This window comes from Natator depressus, chromosome 1 (assembly GCF_965152275.1).
Source record: "Natator depressus isolate rNatDep1 chromosome 1, rNatDep2.hap1, whole genome shotgun sequence".
Lineage (NCBI taxonomy): Eukaryota > Metazoa > Chordata > Testudines > Cheloniidae > Natator > Natator depressus.
Window position 1 is genome coordinate 250,818,658 of NC_134234.1, and position 23,385 is coordinate 250,842,042.

The 23,385-nt window shown below is 42.5% G+C and overlaps 2 protein-coding genes across 3 annotated transcripts in view; both read left to right on the forward strand.

Moving 5' to 3' along the window:
- RIC8B (RIC8 guanine nucleotide exchange factor B) overlaps positions 1–23,385 on the forward strand; it is a 59,093-nt gene that overhangs the window by 26,807 nt on the left and 8,901 nt on the right. For both annotated transcript variants that reach the window (XM_074941114.1, XM_074941123.1), the window contains 6 exons: positions 1,142–1,236; positions 12,009–12,162; positions 13,527–13,622; positions 16,181–16,325; positions 20,118–20,262; positions 22,511–22,630. In XM_074941114.1, the coding sequence (XP_074797215.1) occupies positions 1,142–1,236; positions 12,009–12,162; positions 13,527–13,622; positions 16,181–16,325; positions 20,118–20,262; positions 22,511–22,630 (755 nt within the window). The remainder of the gene's footprint in view (positions 1–1,141; positions 1,237–12,008; positions 12,163–13,526; positions 13,623–16,180; positions 16,326–20,117; positions 20,263–22,510; positions 22,631–23,385) is intronic.
- LOC141994717 (uncharacterized) lies at positions 1,811–3,521 on the forward strand. The gene is made up of 2 exons (XM_074965014.1): positions 1,811–2,454; positions 3,013–3,521. The coding sequence occupies exons 1-2, from the start codon at positions 2,055–2,057 to the stop codon at positions 3,519–3,521; spliced, it is 909 nt and encodes a 302-aa protein (XP_074821115.1). The 5' UTR covers positions 1,811–2,054.

Here is a 23,385-nt window from a genome sequence, read left to right on the forward strand (position 1 = left end):
GGGGCCCGATCCACTGTGCGTGTTTAGAGCTCACCTCTCAGATTGCCCCCTCTACATGAGTTTACACAAAACAGCTGGAGGAGGAGGACCTTTTGTCATAACTTTTAGCCCAGTGGTCTAAATGTAGGAGACCCCGGACTCAAGTTCACCCTCCACCTGAGGAGGAAAAAGGATTTGAACCGGGATCTGCCACTTTCAGGTGAGTGCCCTAACCACTGGGCAGTGGGATAGTCTGATGTGGGGTCCCTCATTCTCTTTCTCTCTCTCTCTCTCTCTCTCCTGCTGAAACTGTTCCATTGTATATAAATAATTAGTCATTGGATCCTGGACCTCCCACTGTCCAGGTGAGTTCTCGAACCACCATGCTACAAAGTCATTCTAGAGCTTGTTCTCTCTCCGGCCCAATGATGCTTTCATTGTTTATCCACAATACAACAGCTTCAACACCAGAGACTGAGGGAGCCCCACCTCAGAATATCTCCCCTTCAAGTGAAGGGGGGAGTTGAGTCACCAGTCTCCAACATCCCCGGTGAGTACCCTAACCATTGTACTAAAAGTTATGAGGAAGATTCTCCTGCTCCCCCGACTTTCTGGCGAAAATGGCATACGTTTCCTATGCCAGGAGGAGAGAGACTTTTTTTTTAACTGCCAGCCCCGCAAAGGGAGGCACCTCCCTGCATCCTGGACTTAGAGCCAAGCTCGTTAAGAGGGGCAGGGGCTTAGGACAAATCCCTTGCCTTGGTCCCTCCCATTGGTTAACTTAAGTGGAAAGCCTCCCCAAGTAGTAGCTTGTGTGATTCCCATTCTGAGGCTTCTGTCTGTCCCCATTCATTGTATAGGGAGGCTAGGTGCCTAACTCAGGCTTCGTGAATCCCAGTGATCTATTTTTTTTAAAGGTGCATAAAGTTTGTGAATCTAGCCCCAACAATCTACCAGAGGAAATAATGGATTTAGAGTAACTTAAAACTAGACTGCACCAAGCATTCAAATGAAATCTGAAAGAGCAGTCCTTTATTGGTAGGAAATAGATTATATGATCTAATGTGTGTTTTCCGTCTTTAATTTTTATTATTCTAGTGACCTGAAACCCTCATTTGCAATCGTCAAAATGAAAATATCTTCATAATTTATATTTATATAGAATGAATCTCATCAATTTCGTTATATGGCTGCCATCCTTCGCCACTGCTTATTAACCGTGGGCCCTACTGAAGACAAAACTGAAGAATTGCACAGGTTGGTAGAATTAACAGAACCAATATATTTTTGAAGGATAACTTTTTTAGTTAGCGCATTAAATATTTCTCTTTAGATATTAGCAGATCAAAATAATGTCTAAAAATAATATCCACTGTCCAAAAAATAGATTAAAAAGTAATCCCTGAACTGCATAACCCTTATTAAGACTGAGAGAACATACTGAACTGTAAAATGTACTTGTGCAAATATTGAGGATAAAATTGTTTACAGGAACTCTAGCTGCAGCACTCCTTGAAGTTATCTTTAATTGTAATTGTCTCAGCCCTGGTCTACACTAGGACTTTAGGTCGAATTTAGCAGCGTTAGATCGATGTAAACCTGCACACGTCCACACGATGAAGCCCTTTATTTCGACTTAAAGGGCTCTTAAAATCGATTTCCTTACGTCACCCCTGACAAGTGGATTAGCGCTTAAACCGGCCTTGCCTGGTCGAATTTGGGGTACTGTGGACACAATTGGACGGTATTGGCCTCCGGGAGCTATCCCAGAGTGCTCCATTGTGACCGCTCTGGACAGCACTCTCAACTCAGATGCACTGGCCAGGTAGACAGGAAAAGACCCGCGAACTTTTGAATCTCATTTCCTGTTTGGCCAGCGTGACAAGCTGCAGGTGACCATGCAGAGCTCATCAGCAGAGGTGACCATGATGGAGTCCCAGAATCGCAAAAGAGCTTGAGCATGGACTGAACGGGAGGTACGGGATCTGATCGCTGTATGGGGAGAGGAATCCGTGCTATCAGAATTCCATTCCAGTTTTCAAAATGCCAAAACCTTTGTCAAAATCTCCCAGGGCATGAAGGACAGAGGCCATAACAGGGACCCGAAGCAGTGCCGCGTGAAACTTAAGGAGCTGAGGCAAGCCTACCAGAAAACCAGAGAGGCGAACGGCCGCTCCGGGTCAGAGCCCCAAACATACCGCTTCTATGATGAGCTGTATGCCATTTTAGGGGGTTCAGCCACCACTACCCCAGCCGTGTTGTTTGACTCCTTCAATGGAGATGGAGGCAACACGGAAGCAGGTTTTGGGGACGAAGAAGATGAGGAGGAGGTTGTAGATAGCTCACAGCAAGCAAGTGGAGAAACCGGTTTTCCCGGCAGCCAGGAACTGTTTCTCACCCTGGACCTGGAGCCAGTACCCCCCGAACCCACCCAAGGCTGCCTCCTGGACCCAGCAGGCGGAGAAGGGACCTCCGGTGAGTGTACCTTTTAAAATACTATACATGGTTTAAAAGCAAGCATGTGAAAGGATTAATTTGCCCTGGCATTTGCGGCTGTCCTGGATGTACTCCCAAAGCCTTTGCAAAAGGTTTCTGGGGAGGGCAGCCTTATTGCGTCCTCCATGGTAGGACACTTTACCACTCCAGGCCAGTAACACGTACTCGGGAATCATTGTACAACAAAGCATTGCAGTGTATGTTTGCTGGCATTCAAACAACGTCCGTTCTTTATCTCTCTGTGTTATCTCACTCTCCTGAGGATATCATTCATGGTCACCTGGTTGAAATAGGGTGCTTTTCTTCAGGGGAAGCTCAGAGGTGCCTGTTTCTGCTGGGCTGTTTGCCTGTGGCTGAACAGAAATGTTCCCTGCTGTTAGCCACGGGGAGGGGGGAGGCAAAATGCGACCTTGGAACGAAAGCACATGTGCTATGTATGTAATGTTAACAGCAAGGTTTACCCTGAAAGAGTGTAGCCACTGTTTTATAAAATGTGTCTTTTTAAATACCGCTGTCCCTTTTTTTTTTCTCCACCAGCTGCATGTGTTTCAATGATCACAGGATCTTCTCCTTCCCAGAGGCTAGTGAAGATTAGAAAGAAGAAAAAACGCACTCGTCTTGAAATGCTCTCTGAGCTCATGCTGTCCTCCCACACTGACAGAGCACAGACGTGGAGGCAAATAATGTCAGAGTGCAGGAAAGCACAAAATGACCGGGAGGAGAGGTGGCGGGCTGAAAAGAGTAAGTGGCGGGCTGAAGACAGGGCTGAAGCTCAAATATGGCGGCAGCGTGATGAGAGGAGGCAGGATTCAATGCTGAGGCTGCTGGAGGATCAAACCAGTATGCTCCAGTGTGTGGCTGAGCTGCAGCAAAGGCAGCTGGAGCACAGACTGCCACTACAGCCCCTGTGTAACCAACCGCCCTCCTCCCCAAGTTCCATAGCCTCCACACCCAGACGCCCAAGAATGCGGTGGGGGGGGCCTCCGGCCAACCAGCCACTCCACCACAGAGGATTGCCCCAAAAACAGAAGGCTGGAATTCAATAAATTTTAAAGTTGTAAACTTTTAAAATGCTGTGTGGCATTTTCCTTCTCTCCTCTACCACCCCTCCTGGGCTACCGTGGTAGTCATCCCCCTATTTGTGTGATGAATGAATAAAGAATGCATGAATGTGAAGCAACAATGACTTTATTGCCACTGCAAGCGGTGATCGAAGGGAGGAGGGGAGGGTGGTTAGCTTACAGGGAAGTAGAGTGAACCAAGGGGCGGGGGGTTTCATCAAGGAGAAACAAACAGAACTTTCACACCGTAGCCTGGCCAGTCATGAAACTGGTTTTCGAAGCTTCTCTGATGCGTACCGCGCCCTCCTGTGCTCTTCTAACCGCCCTGGTGTCTGGCTGCACGTAACCAGCAGCCAGGCGATTTGCCTCAACCTCCCACCCCGCCATAAACGTCTCCCCCTTACTCTCACAGATATTGTGGAGCACACAGCCAGCAGTAATAACAGTGGGAATATTGGTTTCGCTGAGGTCTAAGCGAGTCAGTAAACTGCGCCAGCGCGCCTTTAAACGTCCAAATGTACATTCTACCACCATTCTGCACTTGCTCAGCCTGTAGTTGAACAGCTCCTGACTACTGTCCAGGCTGCCTGTGTACGGCTTCATGAGCCATGGCATTAAGGGGTAGGCTGGGTCCCCAAGGATACATATAGGCATTTCAACATCCCCAACAGTTATTTTCTGGTCTGGGAATAAAGTCCCTTCCTGCAGCTTTTGAAACGGACCAGAGTTCCTGAAGATGCGAGCGTCCTGTACCTTTCCCGGACATCCCACGTTGATGTTGGTGAAACGTCCCTTGTGATCCACCAGAGCTTGCAGCACGATTGAAAAGTACCCCTTGCGGTTTATGTACTGGCCGGCTTGGTGCTCTGGTGCCAAGATAGGGATATGGGTTCCGTCTATGGCCCCACCACAGTTAGGGAATCCCATTGCAGCAAAGCCATCCACTATGACCTGCACATTTCCCAGGGTCACTACCCTTGATATCAGCAGATCTTTGATTGCGTGGGCTACTTGCATCACAGCAGCCCCCACAGTAGATTTGCCCACTCCAAATTGATTCCCAACTGACCGGTAGCTGTCTGGTGTTGCAAGCTTTCACAGGGCTATCGCCACTCTCTTCTCAACTGTGAGGGCTGCTCTCATCTTGGTATTCAGGCGCTTCAGGGCAGGGGAAAGCAAGTCACAAAGTTCCATGAAAGTGCCCTTACGCATGCGAAAGTTTCGCAGCCACTGGGAATCGTCCCAGATCCGCAACACTATGCGGTCCCACCAGTCTGTGCTTGTTTCCCGAGCCCAGAATCAGCATTCCACAGCATGAACCTACCCCATTAGCACCATGATGCATGCATTGGCAGGGCCCATGCTTTCAGAGAAATCTGTGACCATGTCCTGATCACTCACGTGACCGCGCTGACGTCGCCTCCTCGCCCGGTATTGCTCTGCCAGGTTCTGGTGCTGTATATGCTGCTGGATAATGCGTGTGGTGTTTAATGTGCTCCGAATTGCCAAAGTGAGCTGAGTGGCCTCCATGCTTGCCTTGGTATGGTGTCTGCACAGAAAAAAGGCGCGGAACGATTGTCTGCCGTTGCTCTGACGGAGGGAGGGGCGACTGACGACCTGGCTTACAGGGTTGGCTTACAGGGAATTAAAATCAACAAAGGGGGTGGCTTTACATCAAGGAGTATTTCAGGCAGGACTTCATGGAGGGTTCCAATAAGAAATGGTGGACCTAAGTAATTGTTCTTATTGGAACAAGCAGGTTGGTCTGGCCTCTGATTGATACATGGCTAGATTTACCTCGCTGTACCTTCTCTGTGAGTGACTGCAGTGTGACCTAGAGGAAGGAGTCCCCTAGACGGGGGGGGGGGGGAAGCAAATGAGTACAAAACAAATCTGGTCTATTTCTTGTTTTGATACACTCCATCTATCTTTTACATCTTTGGCTGGCAGCAGACGGTGCAGAAGGACTGCAAGCCATCCACATCTCATGGCTGCTCGGCAGAAGATGGTACAATAGGACTGCTAGCAATCCGTATCGCCTGCCTGCTCACCATAAGATGGTTCAATAGGACTGACTGCAGGACTAAAGAGAATGACCTGGTCAAGTCACTTCTAATGTAGTCCCTGAACCCGTGTCTGCCCAGGCGCTCCTGGCCGATGTGGCCAGGAGCACCTCGGACATGATGATGACGGCTACCAGTCCTATTGTACAGTCTGCTGCCACAAGGCAATGGGTTGCTGCTGCTGTGTAGCAATGCAGTACCACGTCTGTCAGCACCCAGGAGACATACGGTGACGGTTACCTGAGCGGGCTCCATGCTTGCCGTGGTATGGCGTCTGCACAGGTAACTCAAGAAAAAAGGCGCGAAATGATTGTCTGCTGCTGCTTTCACGGAGGGAGGGAGGGAACGGGGGCCTGACGATATGTACCCAGAACCACCCGCGACAATGTTTTAGCCCCATCAGGCATTGGGATCTCAACCCAGAATTCCGATGGGCAGTGGAGACTGTGGGATAGCTACCCACAGTGCAACACTCCGGAAGTCGACGCTTGCCTCGGTACTGTGGAAGCACTCCGAGTTAATGCACTTACAGCATTTTCTGTGGGGACACACATACTCAAATATATAAAACCGATTTCTAAAAAACCGACTTCTATAAATTCGACCTAATTTCGTAGTGTAGACATACCCCGATAAATATCAGTAGAGAAAGAGAAATATTTCTACAACTTTGATGCACTAGTCTGGAACTGTTCTTTTGGTGTTTTATGTCACCATTAGCCCAGCATTTCTACACTGGTATACTAGCGGGGCAAGTGCCATATACATGTATAAATTCTAATTTGTCAAAAGGTGAATCAGTTGCAATAAATTCATGCTCTTGGATCTGTGCTCCTGCATTTGACTGGGTTTGGAATAGTTAAAATTCTAAATTGCCTTCCCACTGTCCTACCTATTATTTATGTATAAATGTCATTAAGCTGCCTTAGTTATCAGGTCATCTTCCTGTGCTATTTGGGGAATCTGCAGCTTCCTCGACTGTTGCTTTTGATCCCGTAAGGAATTTGTTCTATAAAGTTTTTCTTTTCTTTCACCAAGTTCTCTTGAACTGTTTGACTGCAGGTTAAGCACACAAAAAATTCAAATTCATTTTGATAAGGGTCCCACTCTTGTGCATTTAGAATCGCTAGTGTTTTATTTGGGATATTTATTTTTTATTTTTGTCTTCCTCAATGTAACAGACATCCAAAGACGCACATGAGCCTAGTAGATACACTGTCCCCAAGTTGTCTGACAGACACTAGTGTTGCCTATTTCAACTTGGAAAGGCCATATTTCTAGCTACAAAATTTTCTGAGGATGTTGCTTTGAGCCAACAGTTCTCAGAAGAATGCTATAGGTTTCACCCCCTTACCGCTATCTGTAAATTTGACTGAAAGTTATCAAAAGCTACAGTGCCAGTGAGGTTACTTGCTGGGAATCTAGATCTTGCATCAGAGCTGCGCTCAATTGGTGTAGATTAGTCTGGGACTATTTAAGGCATATCTGCAATGGGTGCCTAAGCACCATGTAATTAAAGATAATGCTGGGTGTGCCCTAAAGGGCAGTATATTCTCTCTCTCCCTTGTTTTTGTTTTTTGCTCTCATCCTCCCCTGAAGTGTGTGGGGGTGGGAGAGGAGGGAATTAGTGGATTGTTGGGAGATACTACTACTGGAGGAAGGCATTATTAAAGAGATGGGTCTTTGCATTTAGACCAGTACATTGTTAGGGGCAGGTTCTGTCTGATCTCTTCTGGTAAATTATTCCACAGCTCTACTTCATACACCCAAGAGTCTAGGGCCATGTGTATCTATGTGTATCACCCCCGTAAAGTATAGCCATCTTGGACTGTTGCGGTCTTGCTTTGTTGTAAATGGATAACTAACATGTAATTTACTTTGGTCCCAGCCTGCTAAGTGTTTGGTAGACAGGGCCGGTGCAACCACTAGGCGAACTAGGCAGTTGTCTAGGGCGCCAAGTGGTTGGGGGCAGCCAAAAGCGTGCTCCGGGGAGGCGGTGGAGCGGAGGTGAGCTGGGGCAGGGGGGTGTGGGGAGGGCCGCCTGCAGCAAGTAACCGGGGGGGGGCAGCACCACGCTGCCCCAGCTCATCTCTGTTCCGCCTCCTCCCCTGAGCATGGTGCCCTGCTCTGCTTCTCTCCCTCCCAGGCTTGCAGCACCAAACAGCTGATTGGCACCGCAAGCCTGGGAGGCGGGAGAAGTGGAGCAGCAGCGGCGTGCTCAGGGAGGAGGCGGAGCAGAGGTGAGCTTGGGTGGGGAGTTGCCGCACGGCTCCCCCGGCCGAGGGGAGGGAGGGAGTTGCCGCACGGCTCCCCCGGCCGAGGGGAGGGAGGGAGTTGCCGCACGGCTCCCCCGGCCGAGGGGAGGGAGGGAGTTGCCGCACGGCTCCCCCGGCCGAGGGCGCGAAACATCCTTGTACCGGCCCTGTTGGTAGATCCAAACTGACTTGAAACTGAATCTGAACTAGACAGGCAGCCATGGAGTGAGCAGAGTATTGGAGAGATTGTCACATCTGCCTTTGTCAGTTAGCAGACATGCTATTGGTGGACCTGGCATATGGCTTAGCGGTCTATACTCCCCTCCGGGTGCACCACAACATGTCAGGAGCTCCTCCAGCTTCAGACTAGGCTCCCCATATCATCTGACAGCCCAAGCATGTGACTGCAGTAGCTTATCCCCATCTCTCTGGGCTAACAGCCTTCTTCTGTTGCCAGTTAACGTAGGTAGTCCTGTAGCTTAAGTGATAAAAAGTTGTACTGCAGTACTGACTGTTCAAATCCCACTGATAATGCGTGATGAGGGGAGGAAGTGATATTTGTCTGGTGGGGCACCACCACCTAGGAAACTGCATACAAAAAACCTGTTAAAAGAACATTTATTTAGGTTGCAAAGTCAGGCACTAGAAAGTCCAGACTTAAGACTGCCTGCAGAACATCAGTTCTGTCACCTTATACATATGCATTATGATACAGTCTTTAATTATGTGATTTCATGCTTCCTCTCCCCCCCCCCCCCCCCCCCCGACCTCCATCTCATTCAGTGCACAGACTGGACACACAAGGGGGCAAAATTAAGACTTCATAAGCAACCATGAATGTGGCATTTCCTCACTCAAATGTTTGTGTAATAAAGCAATTTTGGAATGGGGTGGCTTTAGCCCAGGGGGATTCCCCTCATAAACCTCTGGGGGCTTGAATACCCCATTAGTCCCCTATGGGTGTAGTCGTAAGTAAACACAAATGTTACTTTCCAGATCAGAGTTTTCAATTATTATTATTTTATTATTAATTTATTATTTATTAATATATTTTATTTATTCCTCTTTAACTTCTGATAGCACTGCTGAGCCAGTTTAGGTATAAAAAAGTATGAGCTGGTTTATTTTCAGGTTTATGTTTCAGCAACAGAACTCTGAACTACAGTAGACTCTAATTGTAGAATCTTTATTGCTGGAAATGAGGCACAAACCAGAGAGAAGAGAGCTTGATTTTTAGAATCCAGATTTCAGATGGAGCCTGCAGGCCTGGCAATTACAAAAAAGTTTCTATTTGAAAATTGAGCACATTTTGTATGGCATCTTTGAGGCGCAAACATATTTTTATAGTCCCTCTTCAGGGTATAAACAACACTTTCAACTGAGTGTCCCACTTTTCAACAGTGGTTATTTTTAAAAGGATGAGTAAATCCCACATGTGGATGCTTAGATCAGTACCTACTGTTGGCATGTAAGTTTGAGTGTTACGCCTCTAAATGTTGATTTTTAGTGTCCAAATGCAGGACTTGGACAGCCTGTTAAGGAGCCCTTGTATGAACATTTGAGCTCAAAATAAACTTATTTTATACTAACATCAAATGAAATACGAAACCTGAAATATGGTTTGGTTTGCTCCCTCATCATAAGCACTAACCATAGCTTGATTTTTTTTAACCAATAAGTGAAAGTTTTTCTATAGAAAATACCTTAACTAACTTAGTACCTGCATTGTTTTGTTGCTGTTAATACAATTCTGTAATATCATTGCTTCTCACTTGAATATGAGAAGCTTAAAGCACCACATATTAAAGCGAGTGCCATTTTAGCCCACTAACAAGGTTTTAATCAAGGCATTCAGCCATGCTCAATAGTCCTTTGCTTTTGAATTTGCATATCAGGAGGGGGCTGGGAGTCTGAGTGGGTGGACGTCATGTCCCAGTGATTAATGATCTCTAGGAAGCTAGAAAGGGGAGAGTAATATACGCAGTATTTCTACCCCCTGGAGTAGGAATGCAAACGCTATTGTGCAGATCTGTGCATAGTCACTGACTTCCTGGTAGCTGGAGAATTTCATACACTCCTCTACCACAAATAAAACTGTCAGTGAAGTGACAAAGATCAGAAAGCTGGGCTTCATTTATTGAAAAGAATAGCTCAGGCACAGTGATCCAGAAAATTAATTTTGTAGGTGTTTGGGAACTCAATTGTTTAATAGGAAACCAGTAAAAAGGGGACTTTCTATAAAAAGGCTGAAGCCACCAAATATTTGTTGAATTGAGTTTTGTTTCTTGCTGTATGAGTGGCTGGAAACTGGATACTTTTAGATTGCTTAAAAGAGAGAGCTGCTTTGAAGGAAAGTAAAATAATAGACTATCAAAATTGAGAGAGGGAGCTAATATTGTGGGGGAAAACGGAAAACGGTCATTTTTTTGCAACAAAAATACAATTTCTAATACAAATTCACAACAATATTATCTGATTATTTGAAAGTTTTAGACAATAGACTTTTCACTAGAACCACAATATCAAGTAGCAAGATACTATGGAGATTGGGGGCAATAGTAATACCTAGCTAGATTTGTGTTTGTTTTTAACTTCAGTAGAGGCTTCTGAAAGCTTTGAGGTCTCTGAGGCCAAGATTATTCACTACTTTTCAAGCATTGATATTTATGATTAGCAGGACTATAAGGGTACAACTACACAGCAAAAAAAACATCCTTGCATGGGCTGAGACTCTGTGTCCTACAAACTCCGGCTTGCGCTACAGCACTAAAAATATCCATGTAGACATTCCTACTCAGGCTCTGAAACTCCCCCTCTTCCCTAGGCTTCAGAGCCTGAGCGAGAACATCTGCACTACTATCTTTAGCGCCTTAGTGCAAGCCCCTTGAGCTCAAGTCTGTAGACCCAGACTCTGATACTCACTGCCATGGTTGTTTTTTGGCAGTCTAGTCTTACCCGAAGATGCCACTTCAGAGTCTGTGTTCTACAATATTTCTTAACTCTTTTCTAGATTTATCTGTTGTTAACTTTGCTAAACGCTGGTTAGTCGTCAGTAAATATGGAGAGGGTGCTTCTCTTTCAGCACCTACTATATAGCAATGTATTGGGGAAGTTTATAAATACAATCTAACTTCTATTGTTCTGTCAAAAGAGCAGAATAAGGCTCTCTGATTGAAAAGATAAATAAACCAGACCATAAAGCAGAAATTCATGAAGTAAAACTCTAACATGGTTTCCCATAACAAAAGGACCCTGTGGTATAGTTTCTTGAATTAAATAAATATTAGTCTCCATTAACTGACTTAAATATGGTTTTAAAAATCAAGACACAGTCCCGTTCACTTGTATTGAATAGTACCTTCTGCCACAAGTAGTCTGCTTGAAGTCAGTGGGGCTATTTATGAAGTAAGTTACTACTCAGCATGAGTAAGGGTATTGCAGTCTGACCCTCGCTGTTTTGGGGATTCTAAAACTATCACTTTTTAAAATCCAGCACTTGATGAAATGAACTCCAGTTAGCTTAAAAAAAAAAAAAGCCTTAAATATCTCCCATATGTGAGAAGTCAAGTAAAGGTGCTGATATATGAACAGCATTTAAGACTTCCTCCCCACCTCTTCAAGGAGGATGAAATAACTGTTTTTAAAATATTCCGATAGTCATTGTAACTTTAAGTATTGTAAAGCTAAAACTTGTAAATTTCAAGGAAAAAGACATTTTATGTGACCTCCTGAAAACCAATGTGTGGGTTCCCCCTACTGGGTGCAGCATCAATAATGTAATAAACACAGTTCTTCTAGCTATGCATATACAGTACCTGCTGACATCAGGGGTGCTGAAGCAGCCAGAAGTAACGAAAAGCAGCTATATTTGCCTCTCCTCCTTTAGAAACACAACATGGGTAATCTTGTAAGAAATTAGAAAGAATAGAGAATTAAGAACTAATGTTAAGTATCTTAAAGAAACTATAGGTGTTTATGCATAGTTAGTATTCTGCTTTACATTTTCAGTTCCTTACACTGTCTATTTTTTAAGCACATAAACAGTGTTGGTAATTGCATATACTTTTCAGTCAGTGTTAAAATTACTTATATATGATTTGGGTACAGCATGTAATATGTTACCAAAGCACTAACTAGATAAAAATCTCTTTCAGTAATGCAATCAACCTTTTAAGCAATATTCCAGTTTCTTGTTTGGATGTTCTCATTAATCCATCAACCCAGGAAGAAACAGTTTTGAAATATAATGGTATGAATATGGATGCCATTCAAGTGTTGCTGGATTTCATGGAGAAAAGAATAGACAAGGTATGTGTGACACTGAAGGACTTCACAAAAGGAATGCCTCTTAGTAAGAGTAGAAATGAACTTGAATCAGAACTCCAGATCTCTACTCCAGAACTTTAAAACATCAAGGGGTGAGAATGATGTGAAATTCAGTAATTTTGCAGGTCAGACTCATTCTGGAATTTGAAAGTTCATGTGATCATAACTATATTAATGTAGAATTCTTCATAAATTTATGAAAAATGTCAAGAGGCATGTGATGTAATAAACAAAAACCCATTTCTCTCATTACATCAATATTAAAATAACAAGGAAAAGCAAAGCTAAGAAGAGAATTTTCCACTCAATCAAATAGAATTTATTTACAGATGATAAAACCGTACTGATTTCCAACCCAGTTTCTAATGTGATGTTGATTCTGGATCCCTTGAATACAATAAAGTTTAAAACATGGTTGTGCTTATAAAAAGTGACAACTGTGTGTGGGCAGTAGATGGGAACATTTTGCCTCTTGTGGCTGAGATGTTGTCTTTTACTGACAACTTTTTATTTCTGTTAGCACTGCAGAGAATACCATCTATGTATAGAAAAGCAAGGTCAGCAAAACTTGATCAGGGCCGAGTTCAGCAGATAATTTAAATGTATACTTAAAGTTCTCATCCAGTGCCCACTGGGTTTTGGATTAAGCCTAAATGCTTTGCTGAACAAAATGTGTTGAAGTAATGTGAATCCAAAATCCAAAAAACAAGGAGAATTGAAGGCTGAAATGCCACCATTAAATTGTGCACTGCACATAATGTTCAAAATACAAAGCAGTTGTAAATATTTTTATGACCTCCAAGGGAACTAAACTAGGTTGTCTTAAAAGCTAATTTTAGTCTGAAAATTTGCAGTTTATGTAACAGTCCCTTTTGAATTACTGAATGGATTCCGAAATTATGAATTTCGGGAAGGATTTCGGTAGTGTGTTTACATAATCATTTTTTCAAATTGTGTATAGTAATGTATTTTCATGATGAGAGATTCTGTGCAAAGATTTAATTTAGAGAGAAACTTTACGTAAGATTATTATAAACCCTTGAAAGAAAAGATTTTAATGGAAATGCTGTCCCCGCAGTGAGTGGTGAAACTAGTACCAGTTTATATGTTGGTGACATTTTTAAGAATTTTTGATTATACTGAGAAGGAAAAATCTGGCATTGCAGACATAAGAATTATTCTTTTCCACTTGACTGTATACAAAATTAGCCATATTAATTATTTATTGTAAAGTTTCAAGCAAAGCACACCCATACTGAATGCATATAATATATAAAATATAATCTTGTCTGACTCTCTTGTAATTCAGCCAGTGTTTGGTTTGTTTTTTTATAATTCCGCTTTAGGGAAGCAGCTACAGAGAGGGTCTGACTCCAGTTCTCAGTTTACTAACAGAATGTTGTCGAGCTCATCGGAACATCAGGAAGTTTATCAAAGCTCAGGTAAGATTCAGATATAAATTTAGAAATCTGAAAATAAAATATGCAGCAAAATCTTTCAGGCTTCTGCAGCACAGAGAACACTGATGCTTGAATATTAAGCAACTTGAATTTTAAAATTTCTCTTAAAGATGTCTACATCCATAAGCAACTGCAGTGTCTTTGTTACCTTCTGTCAGCTCAATGACAAAAATATTGATCTACATTAAGTGTTTTCAGTGCAATGTCATAATTTGATTTCAAAGTAACATAAAGGGAATGAACATTAATGTCACCCTATAAATGCAGGACAATGACTTAAATCATTGTATCAGCAAATAAAAATCCAACAATAAAATATTTGACAGACTGAAGAACTTTAAATTCTCCTTCAAATTAAAAATACAAAATGTAAGACTTGGGATGTAACCACAAGGCACCTCTGTAATGTTAAAATATAGAGGGGAACTGGACAAATTGTTTCAAGTACAAGAAGATGCCATGGGTCCTTGGCTTAATTCAATTGCATGGGCCTAACTTCCATGGCTTATGCCAAGAGCCTTCAATTCAGCAACATTAGGGTGGAGTCTGAAGCTGCAGTGTATGAGATAGGAGGACTTTTTCAAAAGAACCTAATGGGACTTGCGTGTCTAAATCCATTAGTCACTTCTGCAAGTTTGCCCCATAATTAATAAAATAGCACTACAACTATATGGAAGCCAGTCAGTCCATCCGTGGTTTGGTACCCTTTAATTGAGCTTTAGTCATAAATTACAATACATCAGCAGAAATGAATCAATGGTGTTGGAGCTTTAAGACTTAACTGCTGTGTGTAAATTGTATAACCAAGGTGAAATTCATACCTATGCAGAGGGCTAGCTCAAGGCTTGTGCACCATTTAAGCCCTTAAAATAGGTCTTAAGTGGAGCATGAGCTCCGTGCTGGCCCTCTGCCTAGGGGTGAATTTCATCCCATGTTTAAAAAAGACTTTTTGGTAACTTCTGCAATTTTAACTATCTGCTAAAGTGCAATGGAAAAACTTTCAAAATGCCCCCCTGCCAAGCAAGGAGGAAGCAGAAAAGAAATTGAGTCCTAGCTGCATCACTGATTCTCAGTGTCTCCTGTGGCTACTCCTAGGATGATGCAGCTTCCAAATTACACCCTTCTCAGGGCTGTGCCTGAAATCATAGTCTAGCTCTTTGTTCTACCGCATATCTTCTCTGCATCTTTTCTTCTTCCCTTTTTGTTGTTAGGGACCTTTAAATGAAAACCTGATCTTTTACTTTCAAGAAATCGGTACTTGCTGCATATTCCCCACCTGAACCCATATTCATATGACAGTCATTTCCCTATGAACATGTTTTGATTATTACACACACACTACATTAAAAGTGCACTACTGAGGTTGTGTCAAGCACTCAAAAGTTAGGAAATGCCAGAATTAAGATTGCCTTAATATGGCCCCCTCGTGTATGTATTAGGATGCAATTTCTAATTACATGATCATAATGCGTATGCCCAAAAGGGCCAAATTAAGAATGCACAGGCAACCTTTATTATGGCATTTCCCAACTTTTGAGTGCTTGACTTTGCATCCTTAGTAATGTTCTTTTAATTTTTTTTTTAGTTTTTTGTGTGTAATTCCCATGGTTCTTAAAAAAAGCAAACTGAAAAAAACAAATTCCCTCATGTGGAATCCTTTTGACACCCACATGGCTCGTCAGCAGGGTTGGAACCTTTGGATCCGCTGTGCACATCTCTGCTACTTGAGCAAACAGAGTAACAAAGTTGTCATCCTTCATGTGGATCAGCACTAGAGGGGGATGAGACGCACATTTTACCATTGAGTTTCACAGATATTTGCTGATAGCAGAGGGATGGTGAGACTCGGGAATCTTGGATTCCATTCCAAGGTCTGGAAGAATGTTCGCTTGTTCTAGTGGGCACAAGCTCCTCTGCCCATTTCACCCTCAGCCCCATCCCCTCCAACCTTTTGTTGTCTGTGCTGTCTTCCCATTCCCTGACATCTTCTCCTGGTCCCATTTTCCTTGCCTTCCCAGTCCCTGTCTCCACTCCTCAGGCTTCTCAGCCCTGTCCCAGTCTCCTTTCTCAGCTCCTCATCCAATCAATCTCTCACTCTCTCTTCTTCCCCCCACCTTACTGGCTCCCAGTTCTAGTCTCCCTCACTGATCTCCTCATCGAGTCTCATTGTACCCCTTCTCTGGCTCTTTTTGGCAAGAAGACTATTGGAGACATAGGCTAGAGCCCTGACATTATTTGGGATAAAGGTGGCAGAAGAGGGGAAACAAATGTATTCTAAGGCGGGTGTCTTGTTCAGTTGTCTGCGGAGGTCCCAGGAAACCCATGCAGCTAGCTGAGCTCTAGTCACCTTTGCAAGATAGGCTTTATATTGTAGATATCCTACTTATAAACTTGCAGCTGCTTTGCATGGGTGGGATTTTAAGCTTGTTCCATACGTTATTTTCCAAGAAATCAAAGTTTGCAATGTTTTTCCTTTCCATGTACTGTACAAACTTCTGCCAGGAATGTATGGTTTTCACTTTTTCTTTTTGTAACACTAGGTATTGCCTCCATTAAGAGATGTATCAAATCGTCCTGAAGTTGGCACAACAGTGAGAAACAAACTTGTGCGCCTTATGACACATGTCGACCTTGGAGTAAAGCAAATTGCAGCAGAATTCCTTTTTGTCCTTTGTAAGGAGAGAGGTATAAATCAATTTTGTTCCTTTCCTGTTGTTCTAATTACAGCAAGACTTTAGGAGTATCTTCTTATTTCTGTAACCCTCCCAATTCCAGATATGTCCTTTAGTTTAAAAATACTGTTTGTGATACTGCTAAAATCATGCCTAATGTTTTTCATCGTTAATCAAATATTAGATAAAGGTTTCCATTTTCTATCTACAACATGTATATAGTTACTGTGCAATGGGACATTACATAGTACTAACATCATAATTAATGTATACTGACAGAATTGAGCTTCATTTTTGGGGTCTGGCCACTCTAACTAAACAACAGTAATTGTAAATTATTGAAATTCTTTTATGCTACTTTACATATTTCCCCCCAGCTTCCCTCTTGCAAGTCATTTAGTTCAACACAGATCTTGCAACTAATTGTTCTGTCTGCTTCCAGACAGCACATACACCTACCATGCTTCTGTGTAATATTAAATAGATTTTATTTCTACTCTTTAAATGAAATTAACACCTTTTAATGGCTGAGTTAATTCTGTGTTGGTGAAAGTGTGTCCTTCAAATATCTTCTTTAAAAAAGACTGAAAATAAAATTTTAATTGCCTTCCAGAGATCTGTGGCTTCAGTTAAGAACTGGAGTCCTAATTGACAAATAAGATTCTAGCCTTATTTATTTAGTATCAAAAATGTGCTGGGTGCTTCTGAGACAAACAGGAAGACAGCAGTCAATGCCTCAAAGATCTTACATTCTAAAGATGTAACATAATTTACTGGAAATAAATTGTGATCAGTTCAGACTAAATACCTTGATTATCCAAACTCTTTCCTGACATATATTTAATGGTTATTTTCCTTTTCAGTAATATACTTTATGAACTCTTCAAACCATAAAACATTGTTTTCAAAGTTTGATATCTAATGAAAAATCTAGTACCAATCCAGTAATAATGTTAAACTATGACTGTACTTCCACAGTCTAGTCTATAGTACAGCAACCTACAGTAAAAAATTACTTTAAGAGCTTTTCTCATCATATAAAAAAATCATTTATAAATCTATAATTTCTTGATCTGATAAATTTACCCAAAATTACAAGCCAGGTGACTAGAATTTTCTGTTTGTCATGGAATTGATAGAGTGGCAGAACAAGCTTCTTTACACAGCCCTGCTAATCTGCTTCAGCCTGGGTGTAAGAATTATTTAGGTTGTGTGCATTTTTCTATATTTGACCCCTCATCTAAGAATGCCAATGGCACCAGCTGTAGTAGTTCTATCTGTAAACTGTCTGCTGTAGCTGTTCAGTTCCCAAAACTCTCATTGACTTGAAGCAAAGTATCTTATTTCATTTCAGTGGGAGTTCCGTGTTCAGAGCAGCTGCAGAACGGGTACCAGGAACTGGACTGAGCAAACCAATTCTTTTTTCTTACCACTAGGCCCCAAAATGTTAATATGTAAATTACTTCTGATCGCTACCAGGTTCGATTGGATTTCACCCCAGTGCAGAGGGAATGTGCAAGGTCCTTCATTAAACCTTGTGCAAAGGGCTTAAGTGGGGGAGGAGAGGGCTCCTGTACTGGTGCGAATTTTACTATTTACTTATTTCAAGATATAGCCACGATCTTGGAGTTTCTGTTGCTAAGAGCATGCCAGCAATTGCTTTTATAGCTTAATTTCCTGTTTAATACCAGATTTGGGCATAAGCATGCTTGTGGAGTACCTTTGTAAGATGTAGGGACAATCACTTTTGTAATTCTGCATTCAGAGAAGGTGATTCTCAGAATTGCTGCTTGAAAAAAGAATTTTTTTGAACAACCATGCAAAGTCTAGGCCTTTGCCCTTGTAGAAATGTCCTGCTTTTTCTCCTGGGAATATACTGTGGCATCTCATGCTCTTTCCTTTTTTTTTAATGCTCATTCTCCCTTAAGACCCTACCTTTTAGTGACCTTATTTTGAATACGGAAGGCTGAATGGACTCCATTAGGAGAACATCAGGATCTGTTCTATTGTATATTAGCCAAAGGGGTCACTGCATAGTCCCCATAAGGGATGAGTAGACTGTATTTGCAGTTCTCCAAGCCCCTACTGGCCTGATATGCAAGAGAATGGATTTGGAAACTGACTTCTTGTAAGTGCCCTACATTTCAAGTGATGATTCTGTGTTGATAAAGCTTAGAAACTGATTTTCTGTCTCCCACATTAAGTTCTCATTCTGCTAGTGTCACACACAGAGAATTTGTGGGTAAAAGTAACAATCTGCTGTAGGTTTAAAATACCACTTGTTTTTTTTTGTTGTTTTTTTTTTAAAAAAAAAAACCAAGAAAACCCTTGTGTGTGCTTGGTGAAAAATGCTTTGTGCCATGTGGTCTTTCTTTCAGATGGCTGTACTGAGAAAAGTGACTGTTTGTTTTTTTTCCTCCTATACTGGCTGCATAAATTATGTGGGTTTTTTCCCCTTCTAACAATGGCCAGCTTTAATACTACAGAAGGAGAGGCTAAACTCTTCTTCTCTAACTAATAGGATGGCCTTTTTCCAGAACATTAAGCATGATACGTTCTGCGATTGCTGGACTATGTACTCTGTAAATAGTATATGCATGGTGCTGTGTACCAGAAACATTTTTTTTTTCAAGAAAATGTTATCCTTTCACTGTCACTTACCTATACTATCCATAGTTTGAGAAGCATTGAAGCCAAATCCTGCTGTCATTACTCACTTGACTATTCCCACTGAAGTCACTGGGATTAGGGTATGTCAATTGAGCAGAATTTTGCCCATAACTGTGAACCTCAGATTAAAAAGAAACCACATTTCTCAAGGAAGATAATCATTTTCAAGAAATTATTTCCACATCTCATGGAAATATGTGAAAGTTTCAAGCAATAATAATGAAAACAAAATTCAAAAACATGAAATTTTGTCAATGGTACCAACCAAGAATTTTCTAGTTAGCTGCCATAAATAACAGTAGCACAAATATAAACAATGAAGAGCAGTTTGTCTGTGAAGATGGGGGTTGGGAGGGTGGAAGGATGGATGGAAAACAGAAAGTTGACCAAATATGAAAGGATTCAGTGAACTTTCTAGATCATTTAGGAAAATGTTGCCAGTAAGTTGCATCTTTGGTCAGTGGATGTTAAAAAATTATTTTATTCTTTGGGTTTACATAGAAAATAAAACAAGCTGTTCTGATAGTGGCTGCAGTAGTAATACTTCGCATTTACAGTCAAGATTTCCAGAGGAGTCTAAAGAAGTTAGGTGACTCAATCCCGTTGCTTTTCGGTGGGAGTTGGGAACCTAACACTCTTAAGCACTTTTTGAAAATCCCAGCCTACATTATTTATCAAACCAAATACAGCCCTCTTTTTGGGGGAGGGAAAGCACTTCACATGAGCCACAAAAAGGGCAGAGTTTAGAGCCAGGATTAGAATTTTGGGAGTTCCTGGGTCCCAATCCTGGTTCATACCACTGGACCCCACCTTCCTGTCAAGAGTTCAAATACACACTTTCACTTATCACAGCTTTTCAGCCTCCTGAAAATTGTCTGACAAAATGATATAAAACAGGCAAACTTAAATTTGCCATCTTTATGGCTTATTAAAAAATCAAAAGCGACTGACTGCAGGACTGAATTAAAATGTAGTATCTCACTTCTGCCTTTTTCAGCTATTTCATAGGGCATACTGGTCACCATATAAAGAAGTTAGATTTTAAAACCCATTTTAAAGATGATGCTAATGTTGCACTTTGTAGTGTAATTAAATTAACTTCTAGCTGAATAAATTGATCTTTGTCTCTTTGCAGTTGACAACTTGTTAAAGTATACAGGCTATGGTAATGCAGCAGGCCTGCTGGCAGCAAGGGGCCTGTTAGCAGGAGGAAGGGGAGATCATTGGTACTCCGATGATGAAGATACAGACACTGAAGAATATAAATCTGCAAAGCCAAAGTACAGTACTATTTTTTTTTTCTTCCTGTTACTACCACCCAGCCCACTGTGTTTTGAGTTAGTTTCCTCCTCTCTGCCCTTTGTCAAAGGGGTCCATCATAGCTTACAACTTTGGAGTTGTGTGTATTTACATGGACTGTTGTTTTTCACAGACTTTATGAAGGTTTCCAGTGTTGTTCTGATCTAGTGTTTCTGGGGTTCAAGTGTAGCTGGAGGAGGCTCCCAAAGCTGGATGTAGGTCCGATCTCCCCAGTGCTGCTGGGAGTGGCCCAACAAAGGGTTCCTAGCTGCTAGTCAGGGCCAGTGGTGGATTAATGCATGGGCCCATGGGGCCTGTGCCCGGGGGGCCCCCGCAATTTGAAAAATGGGTGCCCCAGCCCTGGCAGGAGCCATGGGGTGGAAGACCTGAGCCACAGGGGGGCGGGAGTGGCAGCCCCAAGTCCTGGCAGGAGCCATCAGGGACAACAGCCCTGAGCCCCGGGGGGCGGCTGCCCTGAGCCTGGGCAGGAGCTACAGGGGGTGGAAGCCCCAAGTCCCGGTTGGAGCCCGGGCTCTTCCCTGCAGGAGCTACCGGGGGGATGGAAGGGGAGCGGCAGCCCTGGAGCTCGGGCATCCTGAGCCCCAGCAGGAGCCAGACAGGAGAGGGAGCAAAATTCCCAGAGCTTGGATGCCCTGAGCCCTGGTAGTAGCCATATGTAGGCGGGGGTGGAAGCGCCAGAACGAGGGTGCCGTGGGGCACGGCAGCCCCCAGCCCAGGCGCCCCGAGCCCCGGCAAAAGCTTCAGGGGGTGGCGGTCTGGAACCCAGCTCTGAGGCTGCTGCAGCGCACCACACTCACTCCTGCACTGTCTGTGGAGGTGGGTCTGGTTCTTTCCCTGCATGGCTGTTATGTAGAAAAATAAGTCCTGTCCCTTCCCAGCCCGGCTGATTTTGGGGAGATGAGATTTCACGGGGCAGGGCTTATTTCACAGTCCGTGAATGTTTTTCATGGCCGTGAAGTTAGTAGGGCCCTAGTGATGGGATACTATTTCAGTAGGCTTAGTTATTTCAAATGCCCATTGTAGTGCTTGAGTAGGGTTTACTTGTTATATGGCTTTGCTCTGCCTTGCTTGAAGCTACTAATCTTCTCGATGGAAGAAAGATACAAATATATGTAGGGTTATTTGATTTTATTTTCAGACTCTCTCAAAGACACATGTTAAAAAATGTGCAGATTCCGGCCTCTTTTGGCCCTCCTATTGGAAAATCTCCTGGAGTTCAGTAGGTTACAGCAACAATTTTTTTCCCCCCTAAAGCAACATATACCACGAAGAGAAGAAAAGAGACGGAAAACTTCAATCTCCCTATAGTTTGGGGAATCTTCCTCTTGGTCTCTTTGTCAAGAACCTGACCTGAAAACAGTCCTGTCATCTCCAGATAATAAATGATGGGCATCTTGAATGTAAAAGATGTTTGTGAGCATGTAGTCTGGGATTTGCCATTTTGTTTATGTGAAAAGGTCTTAAATGTGACTTCCTCTACTACTTTGATTTTTATTTTATTGAATATTATTTTTCATTTCATTTTTGGAAGTGTGATTCTGCTCTGAAAAGTCATACTTTTTTTTTAAGCTGTGGTGTCCTGTATTTTGTGACTGATTTCCATATCCAGTTGACTCTCAGTTTACAAGTAAAAAATGCATGGGAGAAGGGGGTTCCTAACAGCCAGTACTGTAAATTCAGCCTCTGATCTTAGTAAAACTTGGTTCAGTAAAAATGAGTGTGAGAAGGAAATGAAGGAAGTGGTGATGCCATTTTAAGGTACCCCCCCACACCACTTTTTTAGGGGGGGGAGGATAAAGTGCACCATCAGAACTGGGCCATATGTGCCAAAAGTAATAGTTCCAGAAAATTTAACTCAAAATGCCTACCTTGAATAGAATTCCTCTTTTGAGTCTTGACCCATAGGCATAATGAGTACTAGTGAAACTTGCGTATTTGAGCACTTAACATGGAGCTAATATAATAAAAAATTAAAAAGCCAACAAAATGAATATAAAACAATATGGAGGAAGGCCATCCATGAAAAGAACTGCAGAATTCTACTTGCAATTCTGTCTGTAGGAGTTAAACCATTTTATAATGCTACCAGGGAGCATTAACTTTTAAAACAGTTATCTATCAAAATCCAAAAAGAGAAATTTTGCTGGTAAATGTAAAGATGTAAATGCTACAGCCATCTTTTTTTTTTCTTTTTTCCCCCCGTCACAGCATTAATCTTATCACTGGCCACGTAGAGGAGCCAATGCCCAACCCTATGGATGAAATGACAGAAGAACAAAAAGAATATGAAGCCATGAAACTTGTCAACATGTTTGATAAACTTTCCAGGTAATGTAACTCTATCCAAAATACTACAACCAAACAAAAAAAGTGGATGTTTTTAATCATAGCTCCTCTTAAGAGAGAGGTTTAGGCCCGAGTTCTTCACTCTGTCAGAGGTGTGTATTCATGTCAGTGGGACAATTTGCTTGCTTTTTAGTTATCCACATGCTTAAGTGTTTGGTTTTTCCCCCCGTTTTGGCTACTTTCACTGGACAGGAAAATGATGCTTACACTTGGACAGATAGCAAGAACTTGTATTTAACACTGTTCCATCTAACTCTGTGTAAACTGTAATGTGTATGGGACCTTTGGAAACGGTTGGTTCCCTGCGCCAAAGCAAAGGAGCCAGGGTGGAGAGACAGGTGCACATTGAGTTGCCTCAGAAATCTGGTTTAAAACATTGCGCAACATAATAAAACACCCTGAAAAACAGAGTCTCTAAAAACCTACTTGCTTTTTGACAGGTTTACTGTGTTTTCCAGTCTCACTGCTGTTACTTTTAAGTAGCAGTGATTGTAGACAGTGTCTTTTTCTTGATAGTAGTGTGGGTGTGCTGCTCTCACTTCCTGACCTTGGAGGGGAGAGCAAGAGTCGGGGACAGAATGGCAGGGATTGTGTTCAGAACAGATTAGGAGGAAGCTGCTGTGACTAACAGAAGCAATCAAAGGTTGTGTGGAGAAAGCAGTAGTAGGAGGGTTGGGGAGTGTATGGACAGAGCATAAAAGACTGTCACATTATGGAATGAATAGGGGTGGAGAAAA

Coding starts and splice junctions, on each gene's coding strand:
- LOC141994717 (XM_074965014.1), top strand. CDS start 2,055: ATGAAGGACAGAGGCCATAACAGGGACCCGAAGCAGTGCCGCGTGAAA. Junction 2,455..3,012: donor AGGCGGAGAAGGGACCTCCG/GTGAGTGTACCT, acceptor TTTCTCCACCAG/CTGCATGTGTTTCAATGATC.